The sequence below is a fragment of the Oncorhynchus keta genome, chromosome 27 (assembly GCF_023373465.1).
Source record: "Oncorhynchus keta strain PuntledgeMale-10-30-2019 chromosome 27, Oket_V2, whole genome shotgun sequence".
Lineage (NCBI taxonomy): Eukaryota > Metazoa > Chordata > Actinopteri > Salmoniformes > Salmonidae > Oncorhynchus > Oncorhynchus keta.
In genome coordinates this window covers 27,006,858-27,034,557 of record NC_068447.1, presented here as the reverse complement: position 1 = coordinate 27,034,557, position 27,700 = coordinate 27,006,858, and the positions used below count along the sequence as shown (strand labels likewise).

General features: G+C 32.7%; 1 protein-coding gene across 10 annotated transcripts in view; it reads right to left on the bottom strand.

Annotated features, from left to right (window-relative positions):
- The window catches only part of LOC118377279 (voltage-dependent L-type calcium channel subunit alpha-1D-like), a 201,304-nt gene that overhangs the window by 93,695 nt on the left and 79,909 nt on the right, over positions 1 to 27,700 (bottom strand). For all 10 annotated transcript variants that reach the window (XM_052482061.1, XM_052482056.1, XM_052482059.1 and 7 more), the window contains 3 exons: positions 26,859 to 26,998; positions 23,922 to 24,061; positions 22,802 to 22,954 (listed from right to left, as the gene is read on the bottom strand). In XM_052482061.1, the coding sequence (XP_052338021.1) occupies positions 22,802 to 22,954; positions 23,922 to 24,061; positions 26,859 to 26,998 (433 nt within the window). The remainder of the gene's footprint in view (positions 1 to 22,801; positions 22,955 to 23,921; positions 24,062 to 26,858; positions 26,999 to 27,700) is intronic.

Sequence of the window (27,700 nt, the reverse complement as noted above, 5' to 3'; positions counted from 1 at the left end):
ACACATTACATTCATAATCACACACATTACATTCATAATCACACACACATTACATTCATAATCACACACATTACATTCATAATCACACACATTACATTCATAATCACACACATTACATTCATAATCACACACATTACATTCATAATCACACACATTACATTCATAATCACACACACATTACATTCATAATCACACACATTACATTCATAATCACACACATTACATTCATAATCACACACACATTACATTCATAATCACACACATTACATTCATAATCACACACATTACATTCATAATCACACACATTACATTCATAATCACACACACATTACATTCATAATCACACACATTACATTCATAATCACACACATTACATTCATAATCACACACAATACATTCATAATCACACACACATTACATTCATAATCACACACATTACATTCATAATCACACACATTACATTCATAATCACACACATTACATTCATAATCACACACACATTACATTCATAATCACACACATTACATTCATAATCACACACATTACATTAATAATCACACACATTACATTCATAATCACACACACATTACATTCATAATCACACACACATTACATTCATAATCACACACATTACATTCATAATCACACACATTACATTCATAATCACACACATTACATTCATAATCACACACATTACATTCATAATCACACACATTACATTCATAATCACACACACATTACATTCATAATCACACACATTACATTCATAATCACACACATTACATTCATAATCACACACACAATACATGCATAATCACACACATTACATTCATAATCACACACATTACATTAATAATCACACACATTACATTCATAATCACACACATTACATTCATAATCACACACATTACATTCATAATCACATTTACATTCATAATCACACACACATTACATTCATAATCACACACATTACATTCATAATCACACACATTACATTCATAATCACACACACATTACATTCATAATCACACACACATTACATTCATAATCACACACACATTCATAATCACACACATTACATTAAATAATCACACACATTACATTCATAATCACACACATTACATTCATAATCACACACATTACATTCATAATCACACACACATTACATTCATAATCACACACATTACATTCATAATCACACACACATTACATTCATAATCACACACACATTACATTCATAATCACACACATTACATTCATAATCACACACATACATTCATAATCACACACACATTACATTCATAATCACACACATTACATTCATAATCACACACACATTACATTCATAATCACACACATTACATTCATAATCACACACACATTACATTCATAATCACACACATTACATTCATAATCACACACACATTACATTCATAATCACACACATTACATTCATAATCACACACATTACATTCATAATCACACACACATTACATTCATAATCACACACATTACATTCATAATCACACACATTACATTCATAATCACACACACATTACATTCATAATCACACACATTACATTCATAATCACACACATTACATTCATAATCACACACATTACATTCATAATCACACACACATTACATTCATAATCACACACACATTACATTCATAATCACACACATTACATTCATAATCACACACACATTACATTCATAATCACACACATTACATTCATAATCACACACATTACATTCATAATCACACACACATTACATTCATAATCACACACATTACATTCATAATCACACACATTACATTCATAATCACACACATTACATTAATAATCACACACATTACATTCATAATCACACACACATTACATTCATAATCACACACATTACATTCATAATCACACACATTACATTCATAATCACACACACATTACATTCATAATCACACACATTACATTCATAATCACACACATTACATTCATAATCACACACATTACATTCATAATCACACACACATTACATTCATAATCACACACATTACATTCATAATCACACACACATTACATTCATAATCACACACATTACATTCATAATCACACACATTACATTCATAATCACACACATTACATTCATAATCACACATTACATTCATAATCACACACATTACATTCATAATCACACACATTACATTCATAATCACACACACATTACATTTATAATCACACACATTACATTCATAATCACACATTACATTCATAATCACACACACATTACATTCATAATCACACACATTACATTCATAATCACACACATTACATTAATAATCACACACATTACATTCATAATCACACACACATTACATTCATAATCACACACACATTACATTCATAATCACACACATTACATTCATAATCACACACATTACATTCATAATCACACACACATTACATTCATAATCACACACATTACATTCATAATCACACACACATTACATTAATAATCACACACATTACATTAATAATCACACACACATTACATTAATAATCACACACACATTACATTCATAATCACACACATTACATTCATAATCACACACATTACATTCATAATCACACACATTACATTCATAATCACACACACATTACATTCATAATCACACACATTACATTCCTAATCACACACATTACATTAATAATCACACACACATTACATTCATAATCACACACATTACATTCCTAATCACACACACATTACATTCATAATCACACACACATTACATTCATAATCACACACATTACATTCATAATCACACACATTACATTCATAATCACACACATTACATTAATAATCACACACATTACATTCATAATCACACACATTACATTCATAATCACACACATTACATTCATAATCACACACACATTACATTCATAATCACACACATTACATTCATAATCACACACACATTACATTCATAATCACACACATTACATTCATAATCACACACACATTACATTCATAATCACACACATTACATTCATAATCACACACATTACATTCATAATCACACACACATTACATTCATAATCACACACATTACATTCATAATCACACACATTACATTCATAATCACACACACATTACATTCATAATCACACACATTACATTCATAATCACACACATTACATTCATAATCACACACATTACATTCATAATCACACACACATTACATTCATAATCACACACACATTACATTCATAATCACACACACATTACATTCATAATCACACACACATTACATTAATAATCACACACACATTACATTCATAACCACACACATTACATTCATAATCACACACACATTACATTCATAATCACACACACATTACATTCATAATCACACACATTACATTCATAATCACACACATTACATTCATAATCACACACACATTACATTCATAATCACACACATTACATTCATAATCACACACATTACATTCATAATCATTCACACACACATTATTCATAATCACACACATTACATTCATAATCACACACATTACATTCATAATCACACACATTACATTCATAATCACACACATTACATTCATAATCACACACATTACATTAACAATCACACACATTACATTCATAATCACACACATTACATTCATAATCACACACACATTACATTCATAATCACACACATTACATTCATAATCACACACATTACATTCATAATCACACACATTACATTCATAATCACACACACATTACATTCATAATCACACACATTACATTCATAATCACACACACATTACATTCATAATCACACACATTACATTCATAATCACACACATTACATTCATAATCACACACACATTACATTCATAATCACACACATTACATTCATAATCACACACATTACATTCATAATCACACACATTACATTCATAATCACACACACATTACATTCATAATCACACATTACATTCATAATCACACACATTACATTCATAATCACACACACATTACATTCATAATCACACACATTACATTCATAATCACACACATTACATTCATAATCACACACATTACATTAATAATCACACACATTACATTAATAATCACACACATTACATTCATAATCACACACATTACATTCATAATCACACACACATTACATTCATAATCACACACACATTACATTCATAATCACACACATTACATTCATAATCACACACATTACATTCATAATCACACACATTACATTCATAATCACACACATTACATTCATAATCACACACATTACATTCATAATCACACACATTACATTCATAATCACACACACATTACATTCATAATCACACACATTACATTCATAATCACACACATTACGTTCATAATCACACACACATTCATAATCACACACATTACATTCATAATCACACACACATTACATTCATAATCACACACATTACATTCATAATCACACACATTACATTCATAATCACACACATACGTTCATTCATACATTCATAATCACACACATTACATTCATAATCACACACAATACATTCATAATCACACACATTACATTCATATCACACACACATTACATTCATAATCACACACATTACATTCATAATCACACACAATACATTCATAATCACACATTACATTCATAATCACACACATTACATTCATAATCACACACATTACATTTATAATCACACACATTACATTCATAATCACACACATTACATTCATAATCACACACATTACATTCATAATCACACACATTACATTCATAATCACACACAATACATTCATAATCACACACATTACATTCATAATCACACACAATACATTCATAATCACACACATTACATTCATAATCACACACACATTCACACACACACATTACATTCATAATCACACACATTACATTCATAATCACACACACATTACATTCATAATCACACACACATTACATTCATAATCACACACATTACATTCATAATCACACACACATTACATTCATAATCACACACATTACATTCATAATCACACACACATTACATTCATAATCACACACATTACATTCATAATCACACACATTACATTCATAATCACACACACAATACATGCATAATCACACACACATTACATTCATAATCACACACATTACATTAATAATCACACACATTACATTCATAATCACACACATTACATTCATAATCACACACATTACATTCATAATCACACACACATTACATTCATAATCACACACATTACATTCATAATCACACACATTACATTCATAATCACACACATTACATTCATAATCACACACATTACATTCATAATCACACACATTACATTAATAATCACACACATTACATTCATAATCACACACATTACATTCATGACCACACACACATTACATTCATAATCACACACATTACATTAATAATCACACACATTACATTAATAATCACACACATTACATTCATAATCACACACATTACATTCATAATCACACACATTACATTCATAATCACACACATTACATTCATAATCACACACATTACATTCATAATCACACACATTACATTCATAATCACACACACATTACATTCATAATCACACACATTACATTCATAATCACACACATTACATTCATAATCACACACATTACATTCATAATCACACACATTACATTCATAATCACACACACATTACATTCATAATCACACACACATTACATTCATAATCACACACATTACATTCATAATCACACACATTACATTCATAATCACACACACATTACATTCATAATCACACACATTACATTCATAATCACACACATTACATTCATAATCACACACATTACATTCATAATCACACACACATTACATTCATAATCACACACATTACATTCATAATCACACACATTACATTCATAATCACACACACATTACATTCATAATCACACACACATTACATTCATAATCACACACATTACATTCATAATCACACACATTACATTCATAATCACACACATTACATTCATAATCACACACATTACATTCATAATCACACACATTACATTCATAATCACACACATTACATTCATAATCACACACATTACATTCATAATCACACACATTACATTCATAATCACACACACATTACATTCATAATCACACACAATACATTCCTATTCACACACACATTACATTCATAATCACACACATTACATTCATAATCACACACATTACATTCATAATCACACACATTACATTCATAATCACACACATTACATTCATAATCACACACATTACATTCATAATCACACACACATTACATTCATAATCACACACACATTACATTCATAATCACACACACATTACATTCATAATCACACACATTACATTCATAATCACACACATACATTCATAATCACACACATTACATTCATAATCACACACACATTACATTCATAATCATTACATTCAATCACACACATTACATTCATAATCACACACACATTACATTCATAATCACACACACATTACATTCATAATCACACACATTACATTCATAATCACACACATTACATTCATAATCACACACATTACATTCATAATCACACACATTACATTCATAATCACACACACATTACATTCATAATCACACACATTACATTCATAATCACACATTACATTCATAATCACACACATTACATTCATAATCACACACATTACATTCATAATCACACACAATACATTCATAATCACACACACATTACATTCATAATCACACACATTACATTCATAATCACACACATTACATTCATAATCACACACAATACATTCATAATCACACACATTACATTCATAATCACACACATTACATTCATAATCACACACATTACATTCATAATCACACACATTACATTCATAATCACACACACATTACATTCATAATCACACATTACATTCATAATCACACACACATTACATTCATAATCACACACATTACATTTATAATCACACACATATTACATTCATAATCACACACACATACATTCATAATCACACACATTACATTCATAATCACACACATTACATTTATAATCACACACATTACATTCATAATCACACATTTACATTCATAATCACACACACATTACATTCATAATCACACACATTACATTCATAATCAACACATTACACATAATCACACACATTACATTCATAATCACACACATTACATTTATAATCACACACATTACATTCATAATCACACACATTACATTCATAATCACACACACATTACATTCATAATCACACACACATTACATTCATAATCACACACATTACATTCATAATCACACACACATTACATTCATAATCACACACATTACATTCATAATCACACACATTACATTCATAATCACACACATTACATTCATAATCATTACATTCATAATCACACACATTACATTCATAATCACACACACATTACATTCATAATCACACACATTACATTCATAATCACACACACATTACATTCATAATCACACACATTACATTCATAATCACACACACATTACATTCATAATCACACACATTACATTCATAATCACACACACATTACATTCATAATCACACACACATTACATTCATAATCACACACACATTACATTCATAACCACACACATTACATTCATAATCACACACATTACATTCATAATCACACACACTACATTCATAATCACACACATTACATTCATAATCACACACATTTACATTTATAATCACACACATTACATTCATAATCACACACATTACATTCATAATCACACACATTACATTCATAATCACACACACATTACATTCATAATCACACACATTACATTCATAATCACACACATTACATTCATAATCACACACAATTACATTCATAATCACACACACATTACATTCATAATCACACACATTACATTCATAATCACACACATTACATTCATAACCACACACAATACATGCATAATCACACACACATTACATTCATAATCACACACATTACATTCATAATCACACACATTACATTCATAATCACACACATTACATTCATAATCACACACACATTACATTCATAATCACACACACATTACATTCATAATCACACACACATTACATTCATAATCACACACATTACATTCATAATCACACACATTACATTCATAATCACACACATTACATTCATAATCACACACACATTACATTCATAATCACACACATTACATTCATAATCACACACACATTACATTCATAATCACACACATTACATTCATAATCACACACATTACATTCATAATCACACACACATTACATTCATAATCACACACATTACATTCATAATCACACACATTACATTCATAATCACACACACATTACATTCATAATCACACACAATACATTCCTATTCACACACAAATTACATTCATAATCACACACACATTACATTCATAATCACACACATTACATTCATAATCACACACATTACATTCATAATCACACACACATTACATTCATAATCACACACATTACATTCATAATCACACACATTACATTCATAATCACACACATTACATTCATAATCACACACAATACATTCCTATTCACACACAAATTACATTCATAATCACACACACATTACATTCATAATCACACACATTACATTCATAATCACACACACATTACATTCATAATCACACACATTACATTCATAATCACACACATTACATTCATAATCACACACATTACATTCATAATCACACACAATTACATTCATAATCACACACATTACATTCATAATCACACACACATTACATTCATAATCACACACATTACATTCATAATCACACACATTACATTCATAATCACACACATTACATTCATAATCACACACACATTACATTTATAATCACACACATTACATTCATAATCACACACATTACATTCATAATCACACACATTACATTCATAATCACACACATTACATTCATAATCACACACATTACATTCATAATCACACACATTACATTCATAATCACACACACATTACATTTATAATCACACACATTACATTCATAATCACACACATTACATTCATAATCACACACATTACATTCATAATCACACACATTACATTCATAATCACACACATTACATTCATAATCATTACATTCATAATCACACACACATTACATTCATAATCACACACATACATTCATAATCACACACACATTACATTCATAATCACACACATTACATTCATAATCACACACATTACATTCATAATCACACACATTACATTCATAATCACACACATTACATTCATAATCACACACATACATTCATAATCACACACATTACATTCATAATCACACACACATTACATTCATAATCACACACATTACATTCATAATCACACACACATTACATTCATAATCACACACACATTACATTCATAATCACACACATTACATTCATAATCACACACATTACATTCATAATCACACACATTACATTCATAATCACACACATTACATTCATAATCACACATTACATTCATAATCACACACACATTACATTCATAATCACACACATTACATTCATAATCACACACATTACATTTATAATCACACACATTACATTCATAATCACACACATTACATTCATAATCACACACATTACATTCATAATCACACACATTACATTCATAATCACACACATTACATTCATAATCACACACATTACATTAATAATCACACACACATTACATTCATAATCACACACATTACATTCATAATCACACACATTACATTCATAATCACACACACATTACATTCATAATCACACACATTACATTCATAATCACACACATTACATTCCTAATCACACACATTACATTAATAATCACACACACATTACATTCATAATCACACACAATACATTCATAATCACACACATTACATTCATAATCACACACATTACATTCATAATCACACACATTACATTAATAATCACACACACATTACATTCATAATCACACACAATACATTCCTAATCACACACATTACATTCATAATCACACACACATTACATTCATAATCACACACACATTACATTCATAACCACACACATTACATGCATAATCACATACATTACATTCATAACCACACACATTACATGCATAATCACACACACATTACATTCATAATCACACACATTACATGCATAATCACACACAATTACATTCATAATCACACACATTACATTCATAATCACACACACATTACATTCATAATCACACACATTACATTCATAATCACACACACATTACATTCATAATCACACACATTACATTCATAATCACACACATTACATTCATAATCACACACATAATACATGCATAATCACACACATTACATTCATAATCACACACATTACATTCATAATCACACACATTACATTCATAATCACACACATTACATTCATAATCACACACATTACATTCATAATCACACACACATTACATTCATAATCACACACATTACATTCATAATCACACACATTACATTCATAATCACACACACATTACATTCATAATCACACACATTACATTCATAATCACACACATTACATTCATAATCACACACATTACATTCATAATCACACACATTACATTCATAATCACACACACATTACATTCATAATCACACACATTACATTCATAATCACACACATTACATTCATAATCACACACATTACATTCATAATCACACACATTACATTCATAATCACACACACATTACATTCATAATCACACACATTACATTCATAATCACACACACATTACATTCATAATCACACACATTACATTCATAATCACACACACATTACATTCATAATCACACACATTACATTCATAATCACACACACATTACATTCATAATCACACACACATTACATTCATAATCACACACACATTACATTCATAATCACACACATTACATTCATAATCACACACATTACATTCATAATCACACACACATTACATTCATAATCACACACACATTACATTCATAATCACACACATTACATTCATAATCACACACATTACATTCATAATCACACACATTACATTCATAATCACACACAATACATTCATAATCACACACATTACATTCATAATCACACACATTACATTCATAATCACACACATTACATTCATAATCACACACAATACATTCATAATCACACACACATTACATTCATAATCACACACATTACATTCATAATCACACACATTACATTCATAATCACACACAATACATTCATAATCACACACACATTACATTCATAATCACACACATTACATTCATAATCACACACATTACATTCATAATCACACACATTACATTCATAATCACACACACATTACATTCATAATCACACACATTACATTCATAATCACACACATTACATTCATAATCACACACATTACATTCATAATCACACACATTACATTCATAATCACACACAATACATTCATAATCACACACACATTACATTCATAATCACACACATTACATTCATAATCACACACATTACATTCATTCATTACATCATAATCACACACATTACATTCATAATCACACACAATACATTCATAATCACACACACATTACATTCATAATCACACACACATTACATTCATAATCACACACATTACATTCATAATCACACACATTACATTCATAATCACATTCACAATAATTCATAATCACACACACATTACATTCATAATCACACACACATTACATTCATAATCACACACATTACATTCATAATCACACACACATTACATTCATAATCACACACATTACATTCATAATCACACACAATTACATTCATAATCACACACATTACATTCATAATCACACACATTACATTCATAATCACACACATTACATTCATAATCACACACAATACATTCATAATCACACACACATTACATTCATAATCACACACAATACATTCATAATCACACACATTACATTCATAATCACACACATTACATTCATAATCACACACATTACATTCATAATCACACACAATACATTCATAATCACACACACATTACATTCATAATCACACACATTACATTCATAATCACACACATTACATTCATAATCACACACAATACATTCATAATCACACACATTTACATTCATAATCACACACATTACATTCATAATCACACACACATTACATTCATAATCACACACATTACATTCATAATCACACACACATTACATTCATAATCACACACATTACATTCATAATCACACACACATTACATTCATAATCACACACATTACATTCATAATCACACACATTACATTCATAATCACACACAATACATTCATAATCACACATTACATTCATAATCACACACATTACATTCATAATCACACACATTACATTCATAATCACACACAATACATTCATAATCACACACATTACATTTATAATCACACACAATACATTCATAATCACACACATCATAATCACACACATTACATTCATAATCACACACATTACATTCATAATCACACACAATACATTCATAATCACACACACATTACATTCATAATCACACACATTACATTCATAATCACACACATTACATTCATAATCACACACAATTACATTCATAATCACACACACATTACATTCATAATCACACACATTACATTCATAATCACACACACATTACATTCATAATCACACACATTACATTCATAATCACACACATTACATTCATAATCACACACAATACATTCATAATCACACACAATACATTCATAATCACACACATTACATTCATAATCACACACACATTACATTTATAATCACACACATTACATTCATAATCACACACACATTACATTCATAATCACACACATTACATTCATAATCACACACACATTACATTTATAATCACACACATTACATTCATAATCACACACACATTACATTCATAATCACACACATTACATTCATAATCACACACATTACATTCATAATCACACACATTACATTCATAATCACACACATTACATTCATAATCACACACACATTACATTTATAATCACACACATTACATTCATAATCACACACATTACATTCATAATCACACACATTACATTCATAATCACACACATTACATTCATAATCACACACATTACATTCATAATCACACACATTACATTCATAATCACACACACATTACATTCATAATCACACACATTACATTCATAATCACACACAATACATTCATAATCACACACATACATTCATAATCACACACATTACATTCATAATCACACACATTACATTTATAATCACACACATTACATTCATAATCACACACACATTACATTCATAATCACACACATTACATTCATAATCACACACACATTACATTTATAATCACACACATTACATTCATAATCACACACACATTACATTCATAATCACACACATTACATTCATAATCACACACATTACATTCATAATCACACACATTACATTCATAATCACACACACATTACATTCATAATCACACACAATACATTCATAATCACACACATTACATTCATAATCACACACATTACATTCATAATCACACACATTACATTCATAATCACACACAATACATTCATAATCACACACACATTACATTCATAATCACACACAATACATTCATAATCACACACATTACATTCATAATCACACACACATTACATTCATAATCACACACATTACATTCATAATCACACACAATTACATTCATAATCACACACACATTACATTCATAATCACACACATTACATTCATAATCACACACACATTACATTCATAATCACACACATTACATTCATAATCACACACACATTACATTCATAATCACACACAATACATTCATAATCACACACATTACATTCATAATCACACATTACATTCATAATCACACACACATTACATTTATAATCACACACATTACATTCATAATCACACACACATTACATTCATAATCACACACATTACATTCATAATCACACACACATTACATTTATAATCACACACATTACATTCATAATCACACACACATTACATTCATAATCACACACATTACATTCATAATCACACACATTACATTCATAATCACACACATTACATTCATAATCACACACACATTACATTCATAATCACACACATTACATTCATAATCACACACATTACATTCATAATCACACACACATTCATAATCATAATCACACACATTACATTCATAATCACACACATTACATTCATAATCACACACATTACATTCATAATCACACACACATTACATTTATAATCACACACATTACATTCATAATCACACACATTACATTCATAATCACACACATTACATTCATAATCACACACACATTACATTTATAATCACACACATTACATTCATAATCACACACATTACATTCATAATCACACACATTACATTCATAATCACACACATTACATTCATAATCACACACATTACATTCATAACCACACACATTACATGCATAATCACACACACATTACATTCATAATCACACACATTACATTAATAATCACACACACATTACATTAATAATCACACACACATTACATTCATAATCACACACATTACATTCATAATCACACACATTACATTCATAATCACACACATTACATTCATAATCACACACATTACATTCATAATCACACACATTACATTCATAATCACACACAATACATTCATAATCACACACAATTACATTCATAATCACACACATTACATTCATAATCACACACACATTACATTTATAATCACACACATTACATTCATAATCACACACACATTACATTCATAATCACACACATTACATTCATAATCACACACACATTACATTCATAATCACACACATTACATTCATAATCACACACACACATTACATTCATAATCACACACATTACATTCATAATCACACACATTACATTCATAATCACACACATTACATTCATAATCACACACACATTACATTCATAATCAACAATACATTCATAATCACACACACATTTCATAATCACACACATTACATTCATAATCACACACATTACATTCATAATCACACACATTACATTCATAATCACACACATTACATTCATAATCACACACATTACATTCATAATCACACACATTACATTCATAATCACACACATTACATTCATAATCACACACATTACATTCATAATCACACACAATACATTCATAATCACATTACATTCATAATCACACACATTACATTCATAATCACACACACACATTACATTCATAATCACACACATTACATTCATAATCACACACACATTACATTCATAATCACATTACATTCATAATCACACACAATATTCATAATCACACACATTACATTCATAATCACACACACATTACATTTATAATCACACACATTACATTCATAATCACACACATTACATTCATAATCACACACATTACATTCATAATCACACACACATTACATTTATAATCACACACATTACATTCATTCATAATCACACACACATTACATTCATAATCACACACATTACATTCATAATCACACACATTACATTCATAATCACACACATTACATTCATAATCACACACATTACATTCATAATCACACACATTACATTCATAATCACACACATTACATTCATAATCACACACATTACATTCATAATCACACACATTACATTCATAATCACACACATTACATTAATAATCACACACATTACATTAATAATCGCACACACATTACATTCATAATCACACACACATTACATTAATAATCACACACATTACATTCATAATCACACACATTACATTCATAATCACACACATTACATTAATAATCACACACATTACATTCATAATCGCACACACATTACATTCATAATCACACACACATTACATTCATAATCACACACATTACATTCATAATCACACACACATTACATTCATAATCGCACACACATTACATTCATAATCACACACACATTACATTCATAATCACACACATTACATTCATAATCACACACACATTACATTCATAATCACACACACATTACATTCATAATCACACACACATTACATTCATAATCACACACATTACATTCATAATCACACACATTACATTCATAATCACACACATTACATTCATAATCACACACATTTACATTCATAATCACACACATTACATTTATAATCACACACATTACATTCATAATCACACACATTACATTCATAATCACACACAATTACATTCATAATCACACACATTACATTCATAATCACACACATTACATTCATAATCACACACATTACATTCATAATCACACACATTACATTCATAATCACACACATTACATTCATAATCACACACATTACATTCATAATCACACACATTACATTCATAATCACACACACATTACATTCATAATCACACACATTACATTCATAATCACACACATTACATTCATAATCACACACATTACATTCATAATCACACACATTACATTCATAATCACACACACATTACATTCATAATCACACACAATACATTCATAATCACACACATTACATTCATAATCACACACATTACATTCATAATCACACATTACATTCATAATCACACACAATACATTCATAATCACACACACATTACATTCATAATCACACACATTACATTCATAATCACACACATTACATTCATAATCACACACATTACATTCATAATCACACACATTACATTCATAATCACACACACATTACATTCATAATCACACACATTACATTCATAATCACACACATTACATTCATAATCACACACATTACATTCATAATCACACACACATTACATTCATAATCACACACACATTACATTCATAATCACACACACATTACATTCATAATCACACACATTACATTCATAATCACACACACATTACATTCATAATCACACACATTACATTCATAATCACACACATTACATTAATAATCACACACACATTACATTAATAATCACACACACATTACATTAATAATCACACACACATTACATTCATAATCACACACATTACATTCATAATCACACACATTACATTCATAATCACACACATTACATTAATAATCACACACACATTACATTCATAATCACACACATTACATTCATAATCACACACATTACATTCATAATCACACACATTACATTCATAATCACACACATTACATTCATAATCACACACACATTACATTTATATAATCACACATTACATTCATAATCACACATTACATTTATAATCACACACATTACATTAATAATCACACACACATTACATTCATAATCACACACATTACATTCATAATCACACACATTACATTCATAATCACACACACATTACATTCATAATCACACACATTACATTCATAATCACACACATTACATTCATAATCACACACACATTACATTCATAATCACACACACATTACATTCATAATCACACACATTACATTCATAATCACACACATTACATTCATAATCACACACATTACATTCATAATCACACACACATTACATGCATAATCACACACACATTACATTCATAACCACACACATTACATGCATAATCACACACACATTACATTCATAATCACACACATTACATTAATAATCACACACATTACATTAATAATCACACACACATTACATTCATAATCACACACATTACATTCATAATCACACACATTACATTCATAATCACACACACATTACATTCATAATCACACACATTACATTAATAATCACACACATTACATTCATAATCACACACACATTACATTCATAATCACACACATTACATTCATAATCACACACATTACATTCATAATCACACACATTACATTAATAATCACACACATTACATTAATAATCACACACAATACATTCCTAATCACACACACATTACATTAATAATCACACACATTACATTCATAATCACACACAATACATTCCTAATCACACACACATTACATTAATAATCACACACACATTACATTAATAATCACACACATTACATTCATAATCACACACAATACATTCATTCACACACATTACATTCATAATCACACACATTACATTCATAATCACACACATTACATTCATATTCACACACATTACATTCATAATCACACACATTACATTCATAATCACACACATTACATTCATAATCACATACATTACATTCATAATCACACACATTACATTCATAATCACACACACATTACATTCATATTCACACATTACATTCATAATCACACACATTACATTCATAATCACACACATTACATTAATAATCACACACATTACATTAATAATCACACACATTACATTAATAATCACACACATTACATTCATAATCACACACATTACATTCATAATCACACACATTACATTCATAATCACACACACATTACATTCATAATCACACACATTACATTCATAATCACACACATTACATTCATGACCACACACACATTACATTAATAATCACACATTACATTCATAATCACACACATTACATTCATAATCACACACATTACATTCATAATCACACACATTACATTCATAATCACACACATTACATTCATAATCACACACACATTACATTCATAATCACACACATTACATTCATAATCACACACATTACATTCATAATCACACACATTACATTCATAATCACACACACAATACATTCCTAATCACACACATTACATTAATAATCACACACACATTACATTCATAATCACACACATTACATTCATAATCACACACAATACATTCCTATTCACACACACATTACATTCATAATCACACACACAATACATTCCTAATCACACACATTACATTAATAATCACACACATTACATTCATAATCACACACACATTACATTCATAATCACACACATTACATTCATAATCACACACACAATACATTCATAATCACACACATTACATTCATAATCACACACACATTACATTCATAATCACACACATTACATTCATAATCACACACACATTACATTTACACACACACATTACATTCATAATCACACACATTACATTCATAATCACACACATTACATTCAATCACACACATTACATTCATAATCACACACACATTACATTTATAATCACACACATTACATTCATAATCACACACATTACATTCATAATCACATACACATTACATTCATAATCACACACACATTACATTCATAATCACACACATTACATTCATAATCACACACATTACATTCATAATCACACACACATTACATTCATAATCACACACACATTACATTCATAATCACATACATTACATTCATAATCACACACATTACATTCATAATCACACACATTACATTCATAATCACACACATTACATTCATAATCACACACACATTACATTTAATCACACACATTACATTCATAATCACACACATTACATTCATAATCACATACACATTACATTCATAATCACATACATTACATTCATAATCACACACATTACATTCATAATCACACACATTACATTCATAATCACACACACATTACATTCATAATCACACACACATTACATTTACAATCACACACATTACATTCATAATCACACACACATTACATTCATAATCACACACATTACATTCATAATCACACACATTACATTCATAATCACACACACATTACATTCATAATCACACACATTACATTCATAATCACACACACATTACATTAATAATCACACACATTACATTAATAATCACACACACATTACATTCATAATCACACACATTACATTCATAATCACACACATTACATTCATAATCACACACATTACATTAATAATCACACACACATTACATTCATAATCACACACATTACATTAATAATCACACACACATTACATTCATAATCACACACATTACATTCATAATCACACACACATTACATTCATAATCACACACATTACATTCATAATCACACACATTACATTCATAATCACACACATTACATTAATAATCACACACACATTACATTCATAATCACACACATTACATTCATAATCACACACACATTACATTCATAATCACACACACATTACATTCATAATCACACACACATTACATTCATAATCACACACATTACATTCATAATCACACACACATTACATTCATAATCACACACATTACATTCATAATCACACACACATTACATTCATAATCACACACATTACATTAATAATCACACACATTACATTCATAATCACACACATTACATTCATAATCACACACATTACATTCATAATCACACACACATTACATTCATAAATTCACCCCCTGCAGTTCCACTTCATCTGCTCAACTGACATGGCTTACATCTCCTTTCATCCATAATCGCTTCTAATAGCATGATGATGAGAAGGAGTCTGAGTCCCAGGTAAGTGCCTTTCTCAAGGGCAAACATCAGCATAGAGCCCCGGATTACAGCTAGCAGAGATCTGGGTCTACCCTGCCCTGAACTGCCCTGTATTGCTGCTTCTAAACTACCACAGGGATGTAAACAAACAAGTAACAAAGAGAAGGAGCAATACATACACACATGTTGTCCATCAACTCCCCACTATAAAACCAGATTATTGTAGTGGAGAAATGAAACAATGTCATCTAGCTTCCATATACATGTTTCATATAGATCCCCCTGATTGACTGGAAGTAATATTAATTGTATATTTATTCATATTCAGGGACTGAGTGCTAGAATAAGGGTCATGATTGTCAGCAGATTAAATATTGAATCAAAGCCGATTCCAACTAGTGAGTGACTGAAGTCTTAGGGTTTGTACAGACAGATGATTTATATCAGTCACAAAAGGATTGAGCCTAGTGTTTTTCTACAGTATTGGTTATCAGTAATGCTGCGTTTAGAGTCACGAGGTAGACGGCAAACAGGATGCCATTGGTTTCAATGAGAGAATGACCTAGATGCAGCTGGGGGCTGGTGGTGAAGGCCTTCAGCCACCACGGTAGACAGGATGCCATTGGTTTCAATGAGAGAACGACGTGGATGCCGCTGGGGGCTGGCGGTGAAGGCCTTCAGCCACCACGGTAGACAGGATGCCATTGGTTTCAATGAGAGAACGACGTGGATGCCGCTGGGGGCTGGCGGTGAAGGCCTTCAGCCACCACGGTAGACAGGATGCCATTGGTTTCAATGAAAGAACGAGTGGATGCCGCTGGGGGCTGGCGGTGAAGGCCTTCAGCCACCACGGTAGACAGGATGCCATTGGTTTCAATGAGAGAACAACGTGGATGCCGCTGGGGGCTGGCGGTGAAGGCCTTCAGCCACCACGGTAGACAGGATGCCATTGGTTTCAATGAGAGAACGACCTAGATGCAGCTGAGGGCTGGCGGTGAAGGCCTTCAGCCACCACGGTAGAAAGGATGCCATTGGTTTCAATGAGAGAACGACCTAGATGCCGCTGGGGGCTGGCGGTGAAGGCCTTCAGCCACCACGGTAGACAGGATGCCATTGGTTTCAATGAGAGAACGACCTAGATGCCGCTGGGGGCTGGCGGTGACAGCCACCACGGTAGACAGGATGCCATTGGTTTCAATGAGAGAACTGGATGCCGCTGGGGGCTGGCGGTGAAGGCCTTCAGCCACCACGGTAGACAGGATGCCATTGGTTTCAATGAAAGAATGACGTGTGGATGCCGCTGGGGGCTGGCGGTGAAGGCCTTCAGCCACCACGGTAGACAGGATGCCATTGGTTTCAATGAGAGAACAACGTGGATGCCGCTGGGAGCTGGCGGTGAAGGCCTTCAGCCACCACGGTGACAGGATGCCATTGGTTTCAATGAGAGAACGACCTAGATGCAGCTGAGGGCTGGTGAAGGCCTTCAGCCACCACGGTAGAAAGGATGCCATTGGTTTCAATGAGAGAACGACCTAGATGCCGCTGGGGGCTGGCGGTGAAGACCTTCAGCCACCACGGTAGACAGGATGCCATTGGTTTCAATGAGAGAACGACCTAGATGCCGCTGAGGGCTGGCGGTGAAGGCCTTCAGCCACCACGGTAGACAGGATGACATTGGTTTCAATGAGAGAACGACCTAGATGCCGCTGAGTGCTGGCGGTGAAGGCCTTCAGCCACCACGCTAGACAGGACTTGCCACCAGAGTTAAAATATTGAATCTTTTGCCGTCTGCCAGAGCATTGTTTTCTACCGGATGTTGATTTGCACTGATTGTTTACTGAAATCACTATAGCAACACACACCATTGTGCAGGCTTGCTTTTTGCGTCACCATCTTCCTTGCTGTCTTGTCCCGCTTTTCCCACTGGTACAACCTTTTTTTGCCTCCATCATCTAAATGCAGCATAACTTTTGCCTGTCTTTTTATGTAGAGCTGACATGCATCAACATATGGAAAGAGTTTAACTTGTGACAGACAGAGGAGGACTGAGATGGACAGATTACGCACGCAGGTCCTTACCGGTGCCCACCAGGTAGCAAGTGGCGTGCATTTTGCCGATGAAGAGTTCCAGACCGATGATGGCATAGATGATGATGACGAAGAGGACTAGCAGAGCGATGTGGAGCAGAGGAACCATGGCTTTAATGATGGCGTTCAACACTACCTGTAAACCTGACAGAGACAGAGAGAGAGGGCTCAGATACACACACACACACACACACACACACACACAACACACACACACACACACACACACACACACACACACACACACACACACACACACACACACAAACACAGTATAACGAGCCTATTGATGTTTATGCCTATGGATTTCAGACTGTACACGGGTATCAATAAAAACTTCATATTGAACTAGAGACATATGAAGATTTTAATTCCAAAATGCTATATATTTATTTTCAGAAATGCAGGTAAATGAGCTTTTACTGCTGAAAGAAATGATGAAAGAGAGAGTGAAAAAACACACCATTCTAATTATGTAACAGGGTTATTCAATGACATGTATTTGTTTTAAGTCTATCACTTGATGGTTTCATTTCAGAGAGACAAATAATCATGTTTTTCCCAAAATGCTATATATCCACCTCACTCACAGTGACATAAGTAGTACTGCTTGGTTTTACACAGTCAAATGTAACAAATAACTACATTTTAATAAATCAATGTACAAATGATACAATTGTGACATCAATATATATTTTATTTTGTCATTATAATTCAATATATTAATATGAGATCTGTATTTAAAACATTTGACATGTTAGTTATTTAGCAGAAGCTCTTATTCAGAGTGACTTTGAGTAAGTGCATTCATCTTAATATAGCTAACAATTATCACAATCAAATATTCCATTCTAGCTAAACAATGGATATATAGCATTTTGTCCGCCCAAAAGACATTTTCATACACATCTAAAATCTATGAATGAATTATCTGAGAATAGTAATATTTTACACACACATGAATGTACCCATAAGCAATATTTTCAAAAGATGAAAAAACACAAATGTGAAAAATTGGTGTTTGGCATTTTGGAAATAAACTCTTCATATGGTATAAACATGGTAACATATCTCCATAGTGAAGACAGGTTCTGGCACAATGGCGACTCACTGGGTACTCCTGAGACAAGACGGAGGGGGCGGAGCACACGGAATGCTCGGAGGGCCTTGACGTCAAAGCCTCCTGGTTTACCCCCCTGAGCCCCCGCATCACCCTCTTTGGTTATCACCTCCAGAACTACACTGAACAACCTGTGGGGGAGGAGAGAGGGGAAAGAGAGATAAAAGAGAGAGAGAGAGAGAGATAAAGAGAGAGAGAGAGAGAGAGAGAGAGAGAGAGAGAGAGAGAGAGAGAGAGAGAGAGAGAGAGAGAGAGAGAGAGAGAGAGAGAGAGAGAGAGAGAGAGAGAGAGAGAGAGAGAGAGAGAGAGAGAGAGAGAGAGAGAGAGAGAGAGAGAGAGAGAGAGAGAGATAAAGAGAGAGAGAGAGAGAGAGATAAAGAGAGAGAGAGAGAGAGAGAGAGAGAGAGAGAGAGAGAGAGAGAGAGAGAGAGAGAGAGAGAGAGAGAGAAAGAGAGAAATATCACAAAGGTCAGACACACAGAGATATTGATGACATCATTGTAACATACAGCTCTGAGTCATAGGGCTTTCTGAGAATCAGGTGACAGAGCTTTGATTTATCTTAATGGTATTTTCTGGGCCATCTACTGTAGTGTGTATGGGTGTGTGTGTTTTATTGTCACATACACCAAACAGGTGCAGTGAAACGTGTTGTTTAATCCCCTTTATCTCTCTATGTTTACATTCAGTGCTTCACACCTCGTCCTCAGTTTACACTGGAGCTCCACGGGGAAGCTGTGCAGGATATAAACGTCACCCTGACCACCACACAAGGTGTGTGTGTGTGTGTGTGTGTGTTTCCCCTGATTAACACAACCTAGAGTCTGTCTGCCAACACACCCCTCAATATAATTATATATTTCTGTCAATAATGAGTGTAAGAAAATATAATTCAAATGATATCAACTACCATTACAGAAAGCCACTGAAAGGAGAGAAAAAAATATAAAAAATTGGACAACCTACTCATTCAAGGGTTTTTCTTTATTTTTACTATTTTCTACATTGTGGAATAATAGTGAAGACATCAAAACTTTTTTTTATATTTGAGATTCTTTAAAGTAGCCACCCTTTGCCTTGATGACAGCTTTGTACACTTTTGGCATTCTCTCAACCAGCTTCATGAGGTAGTCACCTGGAATGCATTTCAATTAATAGCTGTGCCTTGTAAAACGTACATTTATTTCCTTCTTAATGCGTTTGAGTCAATCAGTTGTGTTGTGACAAGATAGGGGTGGTATACAGAAGATAGACCTATTTGGTAAAAGACCAAGTCCATATTATGGCAAAAACAGCTCAAATAAGCAAAGAGAAATGACAGTCCATCATTACTTTAAGAAATGAAGGTCAGTCAATGCAGAAAATGTAACGAAATATGAAAGTTTCTTCAAGTGCAGTCGCAAAAACCATCAAGCACTATGATGAAACTGGCTCTCATGAGGACCGTCACAGGAAAGTAAGACCCAGAGTTACCTCTGCCGCAGAGGATAGGTTCTTTAGAGCTACCAGCCTCAGAAAATGCTTCACAGAATACAAATAAAAGACACATCTCAACATCAACTGTTCAGAGGAGACTGTGAATCAGTCCTTCATGGTCGAATGCTTCAAAGAAACCACTACTAAAGGACACCAATAAGAAGAAGAGACTTGCTTGGGCCAAGAAACACGAGTAATGGATATTAGACCTGTGGAAATCTGTCCTTTGGTCTGATCCAAATTTGAGATTTTTGGTTCCAACTGCCGTGTGTCTTTGTGAGACGCAGAGTAGGCGAACTAATGATCTCTGCATGTGTGGTTCCCACCATAAAGCATGGAGGAGGAGGTGTGATGATGTGGGGGTGCTTTGATTTGTTCAAACATTTTTTGGTTAGTACATGATTCCATGTGTGTTATTTCATAGTTTTGATGTCTTCACTTATATTCTACAGTGTAGAAAATAGTAAAAATAAAGAAAAACCCTTGATTGAGTAGGTGCCCAAACGTTTGACTGGTACTGTATCATGAGATCCAGCATTATGTAGTATTTAAGTATTTTTTCCCATTTCCTTTTTTAAAATCAGAAGCGAGTGTGTGACTTGCTCCTGACCCGAACCCAAATCCTAAAACCTTGTGACAGACAACAGGATCTCAGGTAATTCACAGAGGTACTACCGTGTGTGTGTGTGTGTGTGTGTGTGTGTGTGTGTGTGTGTGTGTGTGTGTGTGTGTGTGTGTGTGTGTGTGTGTGTGTGTGTGTGTGTGTGTGTGTGTGTGTGTGTGTGTGTGTGTGTGTGTGTGTGTGTGTGTGTGTGTGTGTGTGTGTGTGTGTGTGTGTGTGTGTGTGTGTGTGTGTGTGTATGTGTGTGTGTGTGTGTGTGTGTGTGTGTGTGTGTGTGTGTGTGTGTGTGTGTGTGTGTGTGTGTGTGTGTGTGTGTGTGATTGCCAGAGCCTCTTGTTGTTACTGGATGTGGTGAAGAGATTTAAGCCGATGATCCTTCTTGATCAAATAGTGACTGATACACAGGGAGGGTGAATTGTTGCATGTGTGTTTTCCCTCTGAATATGTTGCTGTGTGTTTGTGTGTTCTACAGTGTTTTTCATGACATAACATCTTACAACATACTTGTGTTTATGTTAACATTTTTGTAACCTTTCAGTGCTCAGTGCTCATTCAGTCCACCAGACTGGGCTTTATTTTGGGCCTTGGGCATCAGCAGCATCTGACATAGTCATTTGTGTACATGCATGCGCGCGCGTGTGTGTGTGTGTGTGTGTGTGTGTGTGTGTGTGTGTGTGTGTGTGTGTGTGTGTGTGTGTGTGTGTGTGTGTGTGTGTGTGTGTGTGTGTGTGTGTGTGTGTGTGTGTGTGTGTGTGTACGCACCTGAGTGTGTGTATGTGTGAGTACATGCATGTGTGTATGACTCTGCCTAGGAGGAACGTGGTACTTACCCTACTATGACAATGACAAAATCTAGCATGTTCCAGCCATTCCTTACGTAGGAGTTCTGATGCATGACTAAACCATATGCTATGATCTTCAGAAAGGTCTCTATCGTAAAGATGATCAGGAAGGCATATTCTACTGTTTCCTGTGGGGAGGGAGGGAAAGAGAGGGTGAGAGAAAAAAGACAGAGGGGGCCATTAGACATCACAGATGTGAATAATAACCGTGTTTCCTTCAGATTTTCATTCAGCAGCGGTGGCAGATTTAGCGAAGGTGGGGGTGTGGTGAGCGATTCGGGTCTTCCTGGGGTATTCCTGGGGCATACAACTATACATCTACATTATCATTAAACAACATATATATATTTGCAATGGCGGCCATAATTTACAAAATAGGGGACACAGTTCATAAATAAAAACAACAAATACTCTTTAAAAGAAAGAAGGTTGAAGAAGATTGGTTCATTGTGCAGTAAGCAGGAAGTAATGGTTGAGCCAACAGGTTTAAACGGTACTGGGGAAGAGAGAGAGAGAACAGGTTTAAACTGTACTGGGGAAGAGAGAGATAACAGGTTTAAACTGTACTGGGGAAGAGAGAGAGAGAACAGGTTTAAACTGTACTGGGGAAGAGAGAGAACAGGTTCAAACTGTACTGGGGAAGAGAAGAGAGAGAGAGAGAGTTCAAACTGTACTGGGGAGAGAGAGAGAGAGAGAGAGAGAGAGAGAGAGAGAGAGAGAGAGAGAGAGAGAGAGAGAGAGAGAGAGAGAGAGAGAGAGAACAGGTTTAAACTGTACTGGGGAAGAGAGAGAGGGAGAGAGAGATAAAGAACAGGTTTAAACTGTGCTGG